Raw genomic sequence first — 20,188 nt, 5'->3', positions numbered from 1 at the left:
GTATGTATTTGTAATGTATGTATTTATATTAATGTCTGTCTCCCCACCTCTAGACTGTCAGCTCATTGTGGGCAAGGAATGTGTTTATTGTATTATACTCACCCAAGTGCTTAGTACAGTGCTCTGCACACAGTAAGCGCTTTCCCTGCTACTTCAAACATGCCCATGCCTCCCCATCCTAAAAAAAACTTCCCTTGACCCCACAGTCCCCTCCAGTTATCACCCCATCTCCCTCCTACCCTTCCTTTCCAAACTCCTAGGCCAAGTCGTCTATACTCGCTGCCTCGAATTCCTCAACTCCAACTCTCTCCTGGACCCCCTCCAATCAGGCTTCAATCTGCCCCCTCCACTCCACTGAAATTGCCCTCTGAAAGGTCACCGATGACCTCCTTCTTGCCAAATCCAATGGCTCCTACTCTATCCTAATCCGCCTCAACCTCTCAACTGTCTTTGACACTGCTGACCATCCCCTTCTCCTCAAATCGTTATCTAACCTTGGCTTCATGGACTCTGTCCTCTCCTGGTTCTCCTCTTATCTCTCTGGCTGTTCATTCTCAGTCACCTTCACGGGCTCCTCCTCTCCTTCCCCTCCCCTAACTGTAGGGGTTCCTCAAGGGTCAGTTCTTGGGCCCCTTCGGTTCTCCATCTATACCCACTCCCTCGGTGAACTCATTCACTCCTACGGCTTCAACTATCATCTCTGTGCGGATGACACCCAAATCTACATCTCCCCTGTTCTCTCTCCCTCCAGGCTCGCATCGCCTCCTGCCTTCAGGACATCTCCTCTTGGATGTCCTCCGGCCACCTAAAACTCAACATGTCCAAGACAGCTCCTTATCTTCCCTCCCAAACCCTCTCCTCTCCCTGACTTTCCCGTCAATGTGGAAGGCACTACCATCCTTCCCGTTGCACAAGCCCATAACCTTGGTGCCATACTTAACTCTGCACTCTCATTCACCCCGCACATCCAATCTGTCACCAAAACCTGCCAGTCTCACCTCCACAACATCACCAAGACCCACCCTTTCCTCTCCATCCAAACCACTACTTTGTTAGTACAATCATTCATCATATCCCTACTGGATTATTGCATCAGCATCCTTGCCAATCTCCCAACCTCCTGTCTTTTCCCAATTCAGTCTATACTTCACTCTGCTGCCCGGATTATCTTTCTACAGAAATGCTTTGGGCATGACACCACCCTCCTCAAAAATCTCCAGTGGTTGCCTATCAACCTTTGTTCGAAGCAAAAACTCCTCACTCTTGGCTTCAAAGCTCTCCATCACTTTGCCCCCTCCTACTTCACCTCCCTTCTCTCCTTCTACAGCCTAGTCCACAGACTGTAAGCTCGTTGAGGGCAGGGAATGTGTCTGTTTATTGTATTACACTCTCCCAAGCCCTTAGTACAGTGCTCTACACACAGTAAGTGCTCAATAAGTACAATTGAATGATTGAATAAATATGATTGAATGAATGAATATGATACCAACTGCAGGAGAAAGTAAGCTAGAAAGTGAAATTAGCATTATTGAACATTTTTTAAATCATATTTTGGGAATACTCAGGTTTCCTAAGGACAGATGTATAAGATGAATAATACTCCATTAACCCAATAATAATAATAATAAAAACCTCTGGTATTTGAAGGTACACACTGGTGGTATTAAAGAATAACAGACTCTCTTCTGCCGACCCAGTCCCTCCCTACACTACCAAAGGGGAACAGCAGCTGAAAATGGGGCCAATTGCCACCTTAATAACAGCTGAACTCCCAGATAATTTCAGAAAACACAAAGTGCAAAAGTAAAACATCTGTGACTTCCGTGACTTGAACAGATATGTAGCTATCAAAAATGAGAGAAAAAAATGATTGCACTATTTTGCGCTAGAGGGGCAGTACAGAGGGACTGAGAAGAAGGAGAGCCATGGTAAATGCCAGGGTTGGGGAAAAAATACAGCAAAACCAAAAAATATGTATTATCCTATGGAGCAGACTTCTCGGGCTGGATGTTAAATTGTGCTTCTGCCTCTCAAAGGCCTATAAACCCCAATAATGCTGCCCTAACGAAAAGCAAATTCTCATCTTTGTATGCTTCAGTGCACTACTATTTCGACACAAGGTAATTATAAATGTATTATCCGGTGGTAAACAGCAGTTCTCTCTAGAGCACAGAACACAATCTGGCAGGTACCTGTCGCACTTGACTAACATTTGCTAGAAAGCCACGTGGCCAGGTGCTTCAATAAAACAATTGTCTCAGATATCTGATTTTCAAAAATAAACATAATTTCATAATTGGCTTCATTCTCATTGTATCCCCCTTTCCTCTTTCTTTCTGGTCTAAATCCTTTCAGTAACAACTGTACATGGATTTGAAGATAGCACACTTTCAAATATTCCTTATCTATATGAACATAAAATCCCGGCTCTGCCACTTGTCAGCTGTGTGACTGTGGGCAAGTCAGTTAACTTCTCTGTGTCTCAGTTACCTCATCTGTAAAATGGGCATTAAGACTGTGAGCCTCACGTGGGACAACCTGTTGACACTGTATCTACCCCAGCGCTTAGAACAGTGCTCTGCACATAGTAAGCGCTTAACAAATACCAACATTATTATTATTATAAAAGTTTTGGGGTGGTGATGGCGATGTTAATTTTCGTGGCTTCTCCTTGCCTCAACGTAGCCATAGCCATCTGGCAGACTGGTCTCCCCCAGCTCCCTAAAGCCAGTTACAGCGTGCCGCAGTGTGGAGCAGCGTGGCCTAGTGGATAGAGCATGGGCCTGGGAGTCAGGGGTCATGGGTTCTAATTCCACCATCACCGCTTGTCTGCTGTGTGACCTTGGGAAAGTTACTTCACTTCCCTGTGCCGCCGTTCCTTCATCTGTAAAATGGGGATTAAGACTGTGAGCCTTAGGTAGGACAGGGACTGTGTCCAACCCGAATATCTTGTATCTCCCCCAGTGCTTAGAACAGGGCCTGGCACAATGTAAGCGTTTAACAAATAGCATAATTATTATTATTATTACAGGGTACTGTACAGGGCACTTGAGAAAGTACAAAAGAAGTCCAAGATGGTTCACTGCCCACAAAAAGTTTGCACTCTATTGGAGGAGACAGACATAAGAATACAGCTAGAGCGAACAATCAATAATATACCCTTTGGTCTGTAATTTCTGAGCTATCACTTGGCAGTAATATGAAGCAGCAGCATCAACAAAACAAAGCCACTGGCGGGTTAGCAAAAAGAGTTGTCACCATCTAACTGCTGTTTACCCAGAGTATCAAAAGGCCCAGAGAGGGCAGAGGTTCGGGGATGTTTCAAGGCCAGTGGTGAAGAGAGATGGTGCTGAGAGCTCAGTACAGTGCTTTGCACGCAATAAGCGCTCAAGAAATACGACTGAATGAATGAAGGCGATGGTGAGCCTTAGGGAACTAGGGGAGACCAGTCTGCCAGATGGCTATGGCTACGCTGAGGCAAGGAATAGCCACGAAAACCCAGTCTCCAGGGGCCGGGTCTCCCTCCATCTCTACTGCCTCTTACCCCTCTGAGACTGCGAACCCCACGTGGGACTCAATCTGTACCCAATCTAATCATCTTGTTTCTGTTTTACGGCTTAGCCAGCGCTTGGCACGTAGTAAGGGCATGATAAACATCATCCCGATTAAGCTCCCCGGGGCAGACTCTTTCTGACTACATCTCCTGCCCACGCTGTTCTTTCTCCCAGCCCGGTCATAACCACTGGCATTTCTCTCCCTCCTCCCCATCATCACCTGACGGAGCACTCAGGCACGTATACATTCCTACTTCTACACCTTTGGGAAATACAGTTTTCATTCTGAGATCCTCATCAAAAATAAATGACTAAAAAAAATAATCGAATAAACAATATTTAATATTTCTAATTCCCATCTTGGACCAGTTTTTCAGAAATTAAACGTGTGCGCACTATTGCCATGTAATTTAGATCAGTGACCTGATCATTATTAGCAACCATACATTCAACGATGCACTCAAGAGTATTTCATGAGTTTAGCTCTAAGCCTATCTAGTTCCATGTATCTGATGTCCCTAGGTGCAAATAAATCCATTGGTAGTTACAGTGCTTTTGCCTAAGAAATGAGTGGGACTTTTGATGAATACATTTCCTTCTTTGCCAAAACACCACAATAAATTCCAGACTCTTCGGATAACCATATCTTCAGAAAACACTACTTCGCAAATAATAAATCTGGCAAAAATACCTACTGCCAACTGTTTTATATTAAAACTCAGAAGTTGGGTTTAGTTAAATTTGCTGGTACAGTAGCCTTAAAAGAAAAGATGACGGGCAGTACAATTTATTCTAATTGTTACCATATGTGTTACAGGAGTCAGAGGTCATGGGTTCCAATCCCGGCTCCGCCACGTGTCAGCTGGGTGACTTTGGGCAAGTCACTTCACTTCTCGGGGCCTCAGTTAGCTTATCTGTAAAATGGGGACTAAGACTGTGAGCCCCACTGGGACAACCTGATCACTTTGTATGTCCCCCCAGTGCTTAGAACAGTGTTTTGCACATAGTAAGTGCTTAAATACCATTATTATTATTAGTAGTACCAGTTTCACGAAACTAAAGATTAATTTCTAATCACTTTGAAGAGCCATTTTGCCCCAGGAATATGTTTTTGGTGAAGTGATGGGGGTATACATGGTCATATCAATTATTAGAATTCACCTCACATCGAGCTAAAACTGATCCTAGAATGATTGGGTACAATAGGCACTATCTGTTTCCTTATCAGAATTCAAACTGCTACTCCTGAGAGCCAAAGAACAGTTTGGGACTCAATTCAAAATGCATTCCAAACGACTTACAGACATTAAACACCATTATTAAGGAAAAATGAAAGCCAATAACTGGGTTTCTTTTTTTTCATTCCCAATCTATTTGCTGGGAATAAAGGGCATTAGTGCTGTCAGAGCAAATATTGCTATGTACCACCTTGAACATTATAAATCTTGGCTATTAATCATGAATCCACACTTCTGTAGTTTTCCATGCAAGTAGCAATAAATTGTACTGCCCATCATCTTTTCTTATAAAGTTACAACTACTCTTCCCCCACTCAAAGGCCTTACTGAAAGCACATCTCCTTCAAGGGGCCTTTCCAGACTAAGCCCCACTATTCCTCATCTCCCCCTCCCTTCTGCGTCACCCTGACTTGCTCCCTTTGCTCTCTCCCCATCCCCATCCCCCACTTACGTATATATCTGTAATTTTATTTATTTATATTGATGTCTATTTACTTGTACTGATGTCTGTCTCCCCGGCACACCCCAGACTGTGAGCTTGCTGTGGGCAGGGATTGTCTCTCTTTATTGCTGTATTGTACTTTCCCAAATGCTTAGTACAGTGCTCTGCACACAGTTAGTGCTCAATAAATATGACTGAAGGGTTGAATGACAGGAGAGGGTGTTCCAGGCCAGAGGCAAGACATGGAGGGATCAACAGCAAGATAGATTAGATTGAGATTCAATGAGTTGGTTGGCATTAGAGGAGTGAGGTGTGCGGGCTGGGTTGTAGAAGGAGCGTGGTGAGGTAGGAGGGGGTATGATGATTGAGTGCTTTAAAATCAATGGTAAGAAGTTCCTGTCCGATGAGGAAGTGGATGGGCAACCATTGGAAGTTCTTGAGGGTTGAGGAAACATAGCCTGAACATTATCGTAGAAAAATGATCCCGGCAGCAGAGTGAAGTACTAACTGAAGTGGGGAGAGACAGGAGGCAGGGAGGTCAGCAGGCTGACCTTGACATTGCAAAGTCAAATTTACCTGAAGATTTAAAGGGAGAAAAAATTCCAAGAAAGAAATGAATATACGATTGGTCAAAATAGGGATTAAAGAGTTGAACTTTCATAAATATTGATTTTGAGCTGAACTATTTCAAATGAAATAGGTCAAAACACTGAATTTTTAAAAATGGCTTCAATGTGTTCAGTTTGAACCTTAAAATGATTTCCTGTATTTTTCCATACAGGCTAAATATGTAAAAGGAGAATAATGGTCTTAAATTAACGGTGACACAGATATCTGAGCAATCTTATTACTTAAGATTATCATAAATTGAAATGAAAAAGCAAGAACTATTTTAACTCACCAATTAGAGAAAAAATTAAAAAAAAATTAATCTCCAAATTTATCAACAAGATACCCTACCATCTGAGTGAATAAATGAAATAAACTCACCTTAAAGAAAATCACAGACACATCCTAGATTAATACTAACTTAGCACTGGTGAAATTTAAACAGCCTTAACTCAATTATTTCTATTTTAATGTAGTACTGTCTTTCTATCTTTGTCCTGGGGTCCATCCACAGAATGGCATTTCTCTAACTGCCCAACGAGAGATGAAGCTCTGTCTGGCTGAACCCTGACTTGATACTATTATTAGCATTCTATCTGTTAAGTACTTACAATGTGTCACGCATTGTTCTAAGCTCTGGGGTTAGGTTCCAGTTTATCATGTTGAACACGGTCCTTGTACTATACAGGGCTCCCAACTGGTGGTCAAGGAACTTGTCTACCAACTCTGTTGCCTTGTACTCTCCCAAACACTTAATACAGTGCTCGGCAAGTAGTTAGCACTTAATAAATACCACTGCTTGAATGATTGAGAGCCCCTAATGAATCCCCATTTTACAGATAAGGAAAGTGGGGCACAGAGAAGTTTAATGACTCGTCCAAAGTCACACGGTAAGTGGGTGGTGGAGCCAAAAACAGAACCCAGGTCCTCTGACTTCCAGGCCCGTGCTCTTTCCACTAAGCCACACTGATTTTCTAAGTCTTCTGCAGACTCAAACTATGGTTCTCAACCAGCTCTGCCAACTAATTCACTACATTACATGTCTACGGTGCCTCTTGTGGATAGCGGTTTTTTGTTTGGTTTTTCTGGGGGGGAGGATGTCATTACCTGGGTTTGATGTGTTCCCACAGGACACTATATGTATCATCATTGCTTTATTGTACTCTCCCAAGCGCTTAGTATGGTGATCTGCCCACAGTAAGCACTCAATAAATACAACTGAATGAATGAATCAAGTTTATTGAGTGCTTACTCTGTGCAGGGCACTATGCTAAGCAATTGGGAGTGTACAACACAACAACATATTCCCTGTCCACAACGAGCTTACAGTTTAGAGTCTACACTCTACATTACGTGTCTTACGTGTGTTTTCCCGGGACTCAACTGTGAGTTATAAATAACCTAGATAGTACCTTGAATAAGGAAGGAATGCATTTCAAACAATGTACTTATATTTAATTCTAACTTCATTTTGTCCCCAATATCCCTGCTTCCCTTGCACTGCAGGTTACACCTACCAGTCTTGGTCCTTAATACAAGAACCCCAAGTGGATTGATTCTTTCTTTAAAGGTTACCATTTTGCTTATTTTTGCATAGGCTATTCCAAATGAAAACTTAATAGATTCTTTACAGGAAAAAATTGTAACAAGGGCCTAATTTAACCCAGTAGTCACTGATCCTTTCATTTCTTGTACATACCAGTCTCAACCAACTGCCATTGTTTTGAATATCCTTCAAAATGCTTAGCCATTCTGATATCTTTTCAAGCTGACACATTTTTTTTATTCCCCTCACCACCCTCCCTCCCCCCAAATTTAATTGGCAGCAATGAAAACCAGCTCAGGAACAATAGCATATTGATGTATACACCAACACCAGGACCTTTTTCGAGCAGACGGACCGAAATCCTGAGCCCATCAGATGGGTCATGCAATGGACCTTCAGAACATTTGCGGAGCAGGGTGGCCTAGCGGAAGGAACCCGGGGCCTGGGAGTTAGATGGAGCTGGGTTCTAATCCCGGCTCTGCCACTTGTCGGCTGGGAGTCCCTGGACAAGTCACTTTAGTTCTCTGGGCCTCAGTTCCCTCATCTGTAAAATGGGGATTACGACTGTGAGCCCCAGGTGGGACAGAGACCGTGTCCAACCTGATTATCTTGTACCTACCCCAGCGCTTAGTACAGTGCCCGGCACATAGTAAGCGCTTCACAAGTGCCATTAAAAATTAAAAATAAAAAAATAACTGAATGACCACTGTATATGCTTAAAAGGTCAGTAAAACAGAATCAAACGATTTACAGCTACATAATGGCTGGCTCTTTTTTCAGATGCTTTTTCTGATCATCCCATTTCGAAAATGGCAGAGACTGCACCCTACTGGTTTGGCTGGCTGAGCTGGATTGAGAAGAGAGAATTTCAAGAATCTTCTGGCCTCTGATATAGAACCCCTTTTATTTAACAACATCTAATCGAAGACATATGTAAGTGGTGCCACACAAAATTTAATTCAGGCTTCAAAATGTCAATAAAAAATGTCTGTAAGAAAAAATACTGATATAAACCTAGCAGGAGTCTGTGCATCAGCATCAATGGAGCCACCCAAAATTAGGGATATAATGGAAATCTGTTGCTTGACTTGACGAGGTGATAAAAGCCCTTTTCCTATAAAGCTTAATGAGCTCTATTAGTCTTCGACTTGCAGGAATGCAGAGGGGTCAGCTCCGCAGAGGAAAGTAACTGACTCTCCACACATGGCTTCATTCAAACAGCAACATATCAAATTACCAGTGTAATTACTATAACCTGACAATTTCATTATAGTCATGAGGCGGTTAACTCTTTAGGACAAAGCAACTACCACATGTCACGTTCCAAAGAGTTTCCGTTGGGGAATTTGAAATGAAATCCTCTGAAGTCTCAGTCTGAGGGCAAATGGCAAACTCTTCTTTCTCTGTACCGAAATATTAAAGGAGCTTCACTTTGGCAATCACTCACAATATAATTTTCCTTCTCATCTCCAATTATAAGCCCAAAGACACCGTGAAAGGTAAATATTTGTGCTTCAACACAGTCTCTTTGTAGCCATACACCCCGTGCCCCCTCAGCAGACGGAGTGGGGGAGGGAGGAGGAGCGGCCGGGGGGGGGGGGGGGGGGGGAGGCACTGTCCAGGAACAGCTGTGACTAATCACCAGCCCAAAGTCACTTATGGCTACTGGGAGGGCCAATGCAGCTCCTGACGCAATTTGGTTTCTCGGTGTTTTTAATGGTATTTATTACATGCTCGCTATGCGCCAAGTACTGTGCTGAGCACCGGGACAGAGACCTGGGTTCTAATCCCACCTCTGCCACTTATCTGCTATGGGACCTTGGGTATGGCACTTTACTTCTCTGGGCCTCAGTTCCCGCATTTGCCAAATGAGGAATCAATCTCTGTTCTCCCTCCTACTTAGATGGTGAGCCCTATAGGGGACACTGGACTGTGCCAACCGGATTATCTTGGATCCAGCCCAGTGCTTAGTATGGTGCCTGGCCCCTAGTACACACTTAACAAATACCACAGTATGAAGTTAACCAGGCAGGACACAATCCCCGTCGCTCACTGGGATCACAACCTGAGAGAAAGGGCGAGTAGGCACTCTTGCCCCAGTTTACAGATGGCTCCAGTGAAGTGACAGCCCCAGTTTCACACAGCAGGTGGGATTACAGCTGGAATCAGAACACAGATCTTCTGCCACCTGGGCTCTTTCCATGATATCGTATCATCCATTGGCTCTCCTTTGCCCAATTCTGGGCCCAAGAAACATACAGCACTGGGCCGGGAATGTGTCTTTTTATTGTTCTGTTGTACACTCCCAAGAATAAACAGTAAGCGCTCAATAAGTTTAACTGACTTATGAATGACTGTCTACAGCCACCTTTCCATGACCTTTTCTCCTCCTGCCCTACTCGCCAAATGAGGATGATTAGAAGAACCTCACTAAATACAAATACTTATCACTAACTGGGAGTGTTGTTTCTGGGAGGCAGAAAATAAAGAAAAAAGTACGGGCAGAGAGCAGTATTATGGCATTTGCTATGAGGACAAGACCACCTTTCTTCTCATCCCAGTGAAAAGAGCACGGGCCTGGGAGTCAGAGGAGCTAAGTGCTAATGCCGCTCTGCCACTTGTCTGCCATGTGAGACAAGTCACTTCACTTCTCTGGACCTCAGTTTCCTCATCTGTAAAATGGGGATTGAATCCTACTCACCTCTACTTAGATTATAAGCCTTATGTGGGACAGAGACTCTGTCCAGCCTGAATATCTTGTATCTATCCCAGTGCTTAATTCCATGCTTGATACACAGTAAGTGCTTAATAAGTACTATAAAAAAAAAATAAGTTGGTGGTTCTACAGAGTAATTGGAAACATATGTCACGGATGAGGTCATATGCTCTCTAAACCGGCAGTGTTGGTTATGAGGGTAGGTACGTTATGGTATTGGTACGGCAGAATCAACCACATAACTGCCTAGTTTAGAATTTTGAGTACTGCTTAAGATCTATGAACTTCTGCCAAAGACAAGATTTTCTGAGAGAAAATCTTAGTCCTTTCTCAACTCTTTCTTAAAACCTCTTTTTTTCAGGGGGGCTTCAATTGATTAGCAGTATTTGTTGAGCACCTATCGTGTGCTGAGCAGTGAGATAAATGCTTCGGCCAGCATACTGGAATCAGTAGGCCTGAGCCCCTTAAGGAATTTACAGTCTAGTCAGGGAGACCACCACTAAAATAAATTATAGATAAGAGGAAGTAATACTGATTATTCTCCCTCCTATCTTTGCCTTACATACTGAATAAACAGCTCTCTCAGCACAGTCATGTATCACTTTAGACACATATTGCTTTTTACTCTCATTTCGTACTTTTCCCTTCTCATTCTATCTTAGGTAACCGCTTGTCTTTTCCATAAGAGCACAGAGACATATGAAATGCCATCAGCTGGTCAGACCAGAGGTCTTGCAGCACAGCACCCTCTCTCTCTCTGCATGCCAACCCCTCTGGAATTTGAAAGTTTTGGTCTTCACAACTACCTGTGGAAATGAATTTGGTATTTTACAAGTCAAAGTGTAAACAAGTCTTTCCTTTCACAAACCACAATCTAATTAATGTTTACGAAATTTAATAAATACTGCTTTTGATGACTGATACCCACTGGAATTGGGAATGATTGACAATGAGAAGCAATATGGCCTAGTGGAAAGAGCTTGTGCCTGGGAGTCAAAGGACTCGGGTTCTACTCCCAGCAGGCTCCTTGCTGGCTATGAGACCTCAGGTAAGTCACTAAACTGCTTTGTGCCTCCATTTCCTCATCTGTAAAATGGGGCTTAAATATCCGTTCTCCACCTTAGAGTGTGAGCCCCAGGTGGGGCAGGGACTGTGTCTGACCTGATTATCTTGTATCTACCCCAGGGCTTATTACAGTGCTTGGCGTGTATTAAACATTTAACAAATACCACAGCTATGATTACCTTTTTTTTTGTGGTAGTTGCAACCTTACGGAAAGGCTATATTGATAAATATTCTGTAGCCCCTATAATAAACTCTAGTTAGATGTTTCTCCAAACATAATCATTTATAAAAAATGATAAAATGACATCACTCCAGCAAATATACAAGTAAATTCTTACCTCCAAAGGTGAACTACAAAGGAATCTTGTGAACTGCAGAGTGGGCATGAAAAAAACAAAAACAAATAAGTATAAATTAGTACTCGTTTCCAAGCTGTATTTTAAAATATTTTCTAGCTTCCATTTTAAGTAAACTACATTATCTCTTCACGCATATATATATAAAACATTTAAATCCATGAAATATAAATAAATTGAACACTGAATAAAACATTTCTTCCATGCAAAACTGAATCTGTAAGAATCACTGTGATGGCTTCGCTATGAATGACAAAACTTTGGTGAAAATCTACTAGTAGAGATAAGCAATTTATAATTCTCCATTAAAATCTGAATCTCACAATCTGTTCTCTGAGACTCTCTACTCCTCATGACTTTCCTCCTGCTTCCTTGGCGCTCACCTGGTTTCCCTGACTTCAGACAGTATTGAAAGGTCTTCCCTCTAATCATGAATGTTTCTAACTGAACTGAATGAAGCAACCAATACCTGCATTTAGACTTTCCCTTTTGCCCAAATCCTGATTAAGTCATTCACATAATCTTTCAATGGGACATTTTCATATCATTTCACAGTTGAAAGTCAGTGACATTAAGCTTTCTGTATCATTAGTCCTCTAAATCTTGAGGGATCAAAACACGTTCTAAATGAGCAGAACATATAATAAGATGACCAAATGTTTATGGAGTAACTATTTAAATAAGTGAACTTTCTGAAAGTGCATGGCTTACCAAAATCCCAAATTCTCACTGTTATTATGCCACAAATCACCCAAGCAAAACAAGGGAATTCAACACCCATAGGATACAGAGAAAGATCAAACAGCAGCCACAAACACATCGCCATTTTCACTTCAGTGTGGACATAAACATCTTGCCATCAGCAGTGGAAAATAAGGCTTTAGTATAATCATCATTAAAGTGACAGTTTTCAAAAATGGAATCGAATTTCAAGCTTGGTTTCTCCAATTAACCAACTACAAATAACGTTAACTCAGACGTATACATTTGTGAGGAATTCTGAGAAAAACAACTTATTCAGATTTAGTGATGAATCATTTGCAAAGAAATATGTTCTCGTTTGTAATAAAGAAAATATGAAACTGCCATCCAGTCAGTGAAAACAGACTTTTCTGGAATTTCCCACTTTTTATATCTTTTCTATATAAAAAAATAGAACATTTATGTGAGAGCTATTTCAAGACAGAGCTGAGACTCTAATCTGCTTTGATACTGGACAAATTTTCTACTCATATATAAAAATATTCCCCTAAAGAGTGTAGATGAAATAAATTCACGAGCCACAAACTGCTACTGCTTCTCTGCTGCTGCTAGAGAAGCAGCGTGGCTCAGTGGAAAGAGCCCGGGCTTTGGAGTCAGAGGTCATGGGTTCGAACCCCGGCTCGGTCACTTGTCAGCTGTGTGACTGTGGGCAAGTCACTTCACTTCTCGGTGCCTCAGTTACCTCATCTGTAAAATGAGGATTAAGACTGTGAGCCCTACGTGGGACAAGCTGATTCCCCTGTGTCTCCCCCAGCGCTTAGAACAGTGCTCGGCACCTAGTAAGTGCTTAACAAATACCAACATTATTATTATTATTATTACATGTAGTCAAAGAAGAGGAAAAGTATCTCAAAAATGCATTCTTTTCCAGAGAAGCTGTGTCCCAGTGGTAAGAGCACAGGCCTGAGAGTCAGAGGTCCTAGGTCCTAATCCTGACTCTTCCACCTGCCTGTGTCACCTTGGGCAGGTAATTTAACTTCTCTGTGCCTCATTTTCCTCATCTATAAAATGGGGATTAAATACCTATACTCCCCCCTAACTAGAGTGTGATCCCAATTTGCAACAGGGATTGGGACCGATCTGCATACCCGATATCTACCCCAATGCTTTGTAATAATAGGCATTTAACAAGTATCACAATTGTTATTATTTCCAGTAGTGCTTCCTTCTGTCACATTCCTTCCTGATCTGCTAAAAAGGAGCCATAACTAGTGAACACTTGTTTTACAAGTGTTCACTTGTAAATGACAATTTTAAGGGAAAGAAAAGTCATCAATCAAAATTCTTGTTTCTTCAGATGTACCTGATGGGCTCACCTTTGAACTTTGTTAGATATGATGATAATGGTATTTGTCTAGCACTTACTATGGGCCGAGCCTTGTTCTAAGCACTGGGGTAGATAAAAGAAAATCACATCGGACATAGTCCGGGTTCCACGTGTGGCTTACAACGTAAGGGGAAGGCAGAATGAGTATTGAATCCCCATTTTACAGATAAGGAAACTGAAGTCCAGAGAAGTTAAATGACTTGCCCAAGGTCACCCAGCAGGCAATAACAGAGTTAAGATTGAAACCAAGTCCTCCTACTCCCAGGCTTGTGCTCCTATCACTAGGCCATGCTGCTTCTCTTTTATTTATGCATATATATCTATCACTTAATAAAGAATTTGAATTTATGCATAAATATATTCGCACAATAATAATAATGATGGTATTTGTTAAGAGCTTACTATGTGCAGAGCACTGTTCTAAGCGCTGGGGGAGATACAAGGTAATCAGGTTGTCCCACATGAGGCTCACAATTAATCCCCATTTTACAGATGAGGTAACTGAGGCCCAGAGAAGTTAAGTGACTTGCCCAAAGTCACACAGCTGACAAGTGGCAGAGCTGGGATTTGAACCCATGAGCTCTGACTCCCAAGCCCCGGCTCTTTCCACTGAGCCATGATGCTTCTCTATCTATCTATATATAGAGATATCTCCCAGTCTTACAGTAAGGTATCTTAAACAAATGGTTTGACGGTGAACCAACCTCAAAGTGGAGAGCATGCCTATAAGGACACATATTTAACTCTCTTTCGAACTTCAATTAAATATGCTGACACTAAAATCTTAGAAGCAAACTCCAATATTTTCTCTTATTAAAACCTTTTCACAATAAAAGGGATGAAAAGATATATGGACGATGATAATAATGTATTCCTTCCTTTAGAATGAAAAAACTGTTTCTTAGAGCAGCTGCATGGCCTAGTAGAAATAATAATAACAATAATAATAATAACGGTATTTGATAAGTATTCAGTATGTGGCTGATATTGTTCTATGCACTGGGGTGGATACGACCACTCTGCCCCTCGTGGGGCTCACAGTCTCAATCCCCATTTTACAGGTGAGGGAACTGAAACACAGAGAAGTGAAGTTACTTGCCCAAGGTCACACAGCAGACAAATGGCAGAGTCACGATTAGAACACATGACCTTAACTCCCAGGCCCGTGCTCTACCCACTACACTAAGTGGGAGTCAGAGGACCTGGGTCTAACCCTGGCTCCTCCACTTGTCTGCTGTGTGACCTTGGGCAAGTCACCTCACTTCTCTGTGCCTCAGTTCCCTCATCTGCAAAGTGGGGATTAAGACTACGGGACACGGCTTGTGTCCAGTTTGATTAATCTGTATCTACTCCAGTGCTTAGTACAGTGGTTGGCACATAGTAAGTGCTTAACAAATACCATTAAAATAAAGTTCCCTTAAAGAGATTCTTTTTAAACCGTGATTTTGGGGATCAATGAACACACATGGAGTGGACAGAATGTTACTGAATGAATGACTGAAACTGCTCTTCCAGTCCCAGAGAAATAAACACAAATTTGACTTCCTAAAACATGAATTGATTGTTTCCTGAAATGAGCACAACTCCTGAGCCCCAATTTGGAGGTTCTCCACAAACTCACTCTTTATTCATTCATTCAATCATATTTATTGAGCACTTGTGTGCAGAGCACTGTACTAAATGCTTAGGAGAGTATAATACAACAATAAACAGACACATTCCCTGCCCACGACGAGCTTACAGTCTAAAGGGGCAGACATTAATACAAATAAAAGTTCAGATATGTACATAAGTGCTGTGGAGCTGGGGTGGGCGGAAGAGCAAAGAGAAGAAATCAGCGGACCTCAGAAGGGAGTGGGAGATGAGGAAAAGTGGGGCTAAGTCTGGGAAGGCCTCATGGAGGAGCTGAGCCTTCAATAAAGCTTTGAAGTCAGGGAGAGTAACTGTCTGCAGGATTTGAAGAGGGAGGACGTCCCAGGCCAGAGGCAGGACATGGGCTGGGGATGGGCGGCAAGATAGGCGAGATTGAGGCACAGCGAGGCTAGCACTAGCGGAGCAGAGTGTGCAGAGAGAAGGGAGGTGAGGTAGAGGGGCAGGGTGGTGAAGTGCTTTACAGGCAATGGTGAAGAATTTTTGTTTGAGGCGGCGGTGGATGGGCAACCACTGCAGTTTTTTGAGGGTTGGCGCGGCCTGAACGATTCTGTAGAAAGACGATCCGGGCAGCGGTGTGAAGTATGGACTGGAGTGGGGAGAGATAGGCGGTTGGGAGATCAGCAAGGAGGCTGATGCAGTAATCCAGACAGGATAGGATGAGTGACTGTATTAACGTGGTAGCAGTTTGGATTTTAGCAAGGTCAGGATGATGGGACTGACAGGATTTAGCGATGGATTGAATACGTGGGTTGAATGACAGAGAAGGGTCAAGGATAATGCCCAGGTTACCGACTTGTGAGACAGCAAGGATGGTGATGCCATCTACAGAGATGGGAAAGTCAGGGGGAGGATGGAGTTTCAGTGGGGAGATATGTTTGGACAGGTTAAATCTGAGGTGACGGGAGGACATCCAAGTAGAGAGATGTCTTGAAGGCAGGAGGAGATGCAAGACTGGAGAAAGGGAGAGAGATCAGGGCTGGAGATGTAGATTTGGGCGTCATCTTAAAAGAGGTGGTAGTTGATGTTGAACTTGATGTCCTCTTTGCCCGCTACCCCCCAGCCCATGCCCTGCTCTCTGCCTGACTTCTCTCCATCTCTGGCTCTCACCTCTCCCATCTCGGGCCCCTTCCTCATCTCTAACCCTTTCATAATAATTATGGTATTTGTTAAGTACTTACTATGTGCCGGGCACTGTTCTAAGCGCTGGGGTAGATAGTTGGGTTGGACGCAGTCCCTGTCCCACATGGGGCTCACAGCCTTAATCCCCATTTTACAGGCGAGGGAACTGAGGCACTGAGAAGTTAAGTGACTCTGCCCAAGGTCACACAGCAGACAAGTGACGGAGCTGGAATTAGAATCCATGACCTTCTGACTTCCGGTCCCGTGTTCCATCCACTAGGCCATGCTAGTGGAAGAAAAGAGAAGCAGCGTGGCTCAGTGGAAAGAGCCCAGGCTTGGGAGTCAGAGGTCGTGGGTTCTAATCCCGGCTCTGCCACCTGTGTGACTTTGGGCAAGTCACTTAACTTCTCGGTGCTTAAGTTACCTCATCTGTAAAAGGGGATTAAGACTGTGAGCCCCATGTGGGCCAACCTGATTACCTTGTATCCCCCTCAGCTCTTAGAACAGTGCTTGGCACATAGTAAGCGCTTAACAAATGTCATCATTATTATTAGGTCATACAGCTATCTGCAACACATATGAACTACACACTGTAAAACAGCAGAATCTGTTTAAGGAGTCATTTATTCACTTTATCTTATGACTCTCTTTTGTCTCCTAACTATAAGCAATTTTCTCTCCCTTGGGACTGAAAACTCCCTGAGGACAAGGATAGCATCTTTTAGCTTTATCACCTTCACCCAAGTGCTTAGCAGACTGCTCTGTACATAGCAGGCACTCAAATATTATCGAATGATAATTGAATCAATAAAAGGATGTCCACCTCATTCCTGAACAATATTTATGTGCTCCTACCTATGTAGTCCCTTAGCAATTATGTACATTTGCATGATCAATTGTAGAAGCAATTTATTCTGATGACTTCATCTGAATTTGCAAATATTTTTTACCTTGATCCCCACTGTTAAAATGCAATCGCCTTTTGGGCAGGAAACTGTCTCTCATGTTTCTGCTGGTATTGTCCTGCGCTAATAATAATAATCATAGTTTGTTTTCTTTTTAAATGGTCTTTGTTAAGCATTTTACTATGTCCTTACTTAGGCACTCTGCTAAGGTCTGAGGTAAATACAAATTAATCAGGTTGGACACAGTCCCTGTCCAAAATAAGGCTCACAGTCTTAATCAACATTTTAGAGATGAGGTAACTGAGGCAGAGAATAATAATAATAATAATAGTTAAGTGACTAGGTCACATTGTCCACTTTCTCCAAGGCTCATGCTTTTTGCACTAGGCCATGCTGTTGCTGGGTACCATTAGGCACTATGTGCTAAGTGCTGTAATAATAATGATGATGATGATGATGATAGTATTTATTAAGTGCTTACTATGTACCATGCACTGTTTTAAGTGCTCGGGTAGATACAAGATAATCAGGTTGTCCCAAGTGGGGCTCCCAGTCTTAATCCCCATTTTACGGATGAGGTAACTGAGGCACAGAGAAGTGAAGTGACTCACCCAAAGTCACAAAGCTGACAAGTGACAGAGTCGGGATTAGGACCCCTGACCTCCGCCTCCCAAGCCCTTGCTCTTGCCACTTTATTGCCATTGTTCTCGTCTGTCCGTCTCCCCCAATTAGACTGTAAGCCCGTCAAACGGCAGGGACTGTCTCTATCTGTTGCCGACTTGTTCATTCCAAGCGCTTAGTACAGTGCTCTGCACATAGTAAGCGCTCAATAAATACTATTGAATGAATGAATGAATGAATGAACTAAGCCACGCTGCTAAGCACTAGGGTGGACCCAACACAAACTAAATCAGAGTCCCTATCCTATAGGAGGCCCACGGTCTATGAGGGAGGAAAAACAAGTATCTTAATCTCATTTTTACAGGCGAGGATACACACAGAGAAGTTAAGTGACTTGCCCCTGGTCACACAGCAGGGACGGGGTGGAGCCAGGATCAGAACCCAGGTCTCCTTATTCCCAGGCTCTGATTCTTCCCACTAGGCCATGCTGCTTCTCGTTCAGTGCACTGTACCTAACAGTAAATAACTTTCCTACCACTAGTCCTTACACACACAAACACACATATGCACACATACAGTCCCCCACTCCCACATATGCTCTAATATCCAGTAACACCCCCCACCCCCGCCAGCTCTGCCAGACAAACTTTCCCACACATAGGCACACAGACTCCAACGCCCAATCCCAGGAGGGAGACGATGTAGACAACGAGGCGTCCTACTTCCCCCTGATTTTTCCAAGCATCCGGGATCCTGGCCTCACCCTGCTGCCCTCCATTCCTCTCTGGACCTCAGTGGCTCTGGAATTCTGAAACCCCAGAGAGCAGCACCGCTAGACTGGAGCAGTAGGAACAGGCAGGGCTGACCTGGGAAAGGTAGGGAATTGGCAGGCACTGCATTGTGCATCTTGCTTTCAGTCCTCGGGAACTCCCGACGATCCCACAGACCTCAGAGAAACCCACAGGTGACAGCAAGGGGTCCGCAGACCTGGCTTTGGGAAGTCCGATCTACAGCTTTTTACCAAATCATGGGAAAAGAACTAAATGCAGTAGTCAAATTCTGGATCCCATCAACGTATTTCATCGCCAACATCTTTTTTTGCACTTTTCTTGCCTCTCGATTTGCATTTCCACACGGACTGTTAGGGAACCACGCAGATCGCCATGAGTGAGCTAGACTATAATTTAATACACTTTTATTTGATATCGGGCTGCTACTCGAGAACCGCTTCAATATGTCAAAATAGATGTGACGCCTCGTAATTAGGAAACATTCTTCTAGTTAAAATGCAAACCTAATGGGTACATATTTTAGCTCTTTTTTCAACTTTTGTGGGGTTAATGTACTCTTCACCGGGCTGGTTAAAAATATTTTTCATTGTAATTTTACTAAATATTTGTATAAAAGTCCATTAAATACATACCTCAAAAAATCAACTCTAAGGAAGAGACAGGGGACCGCACAGTTTCAAGGGATAATAGTGAGATGTGAACAAGTTTCCCAAGGATACACACAACCGTAATCCAAAACAGCATTCTGTCAGTAGCAAGGCTTTAGTCCTATGGCTTCAGTGTATCACTCAATCGATCAATCATATTTATTGAGCACTTACTGTGTACTTAGCTCTGTACTAAGTATTTGGGAGAGTACAACACAGCAATGTAACAGTCACATTCCCTGCCCCCAAAGAGTTTATGGACTTCATAATATAGACTAATATATTTCATATATTACATAATAGATGTTATATATGATATAACTAATATAATGATTATACAATATGGCATATCATACCAGCTTATAGAAGACAAAGATTTGGATTTGACATTTATGCTGTAAGTAGCCATTTTGGACTAACAGTTGCATGAATAATGGACCACTCCACACCAAACCCAGAAATTACAATATCAACCCATCTGGTTTGATGCACAAAACCCAAGCAATTCCACCCTACAGAGGCTCAGAGACATATTGGTGTCCAGTCAAGGATGAGTGAAGCAGAAGACGATGGTTAGTACTACAAGGCGGTATCTATCAACCAGTTTAAAAGCCAAGAAGGTGGGGTCTGAAACATTCACAAAAGCAATTTTCAGAGCTCAAACAGAGATCTTTCATCTAATAAAGAGATTTGGCTGAAAGGTTTAACCTGTTAAAAAGGATGGAGGCTTGGGATTTTTTTTTATGGTATATGGTAAGCGCTTACTATGTGTCAGCCACAAGCTAATCAAGTTTGACACAGTCCCTGTCCCACACTGGGCTCACAGACTTAATTCCC

At 42.8% G+C, this 20,188-nt stretch overlaps 1 protein-coding gene across 11 annotated transcripts in view; it reads right to left on the bottom strand.

Moving 5' to 3' along the window:
* ATE1 (arginyltransferase 1) overlaps nt 1–20,188 on the bottom strand; it is a 225,862-nt gene that overhangs the window by 129,235 nt on the left and 76,439 nt on the right. For all 11 annotated transcript variants that reach the window (XM_029080585.2, XM_029080593.2, XM_029080594.2 and 8 more), the window contains one exon: nt 11,509–11,541. In XM_029080585.2, coding sequence (XP_028936418.1) covers nt 11,509–11,541 — 33 coding nt within the window. The remainder of the gene's footprint in view (nt 1–11,508; nt 11,542–20,188) is intronic.

The sequence above is a fragment of the Ornithorhynchus anatinus genome, chromosome 16 (genome assembly GCF_004115215.2).
Source record: "Ornithorhynchus anatinus isolate Pmale09 chromosome 16, mOrnAna1.pri.v4, whole genome shotgun sequence".
Classification (NCBI taxonomy): domain Eukaryota; kingdom Metazoa; phylum Chordata; class Mammalia; order Monotremata; family Ornithorhynchidae; genus Ornithorhynchus; species Ornithorhynchus anatinus.
This window is presented reverse-complemented; position numbering and strand designations above follow the sequence as displayed.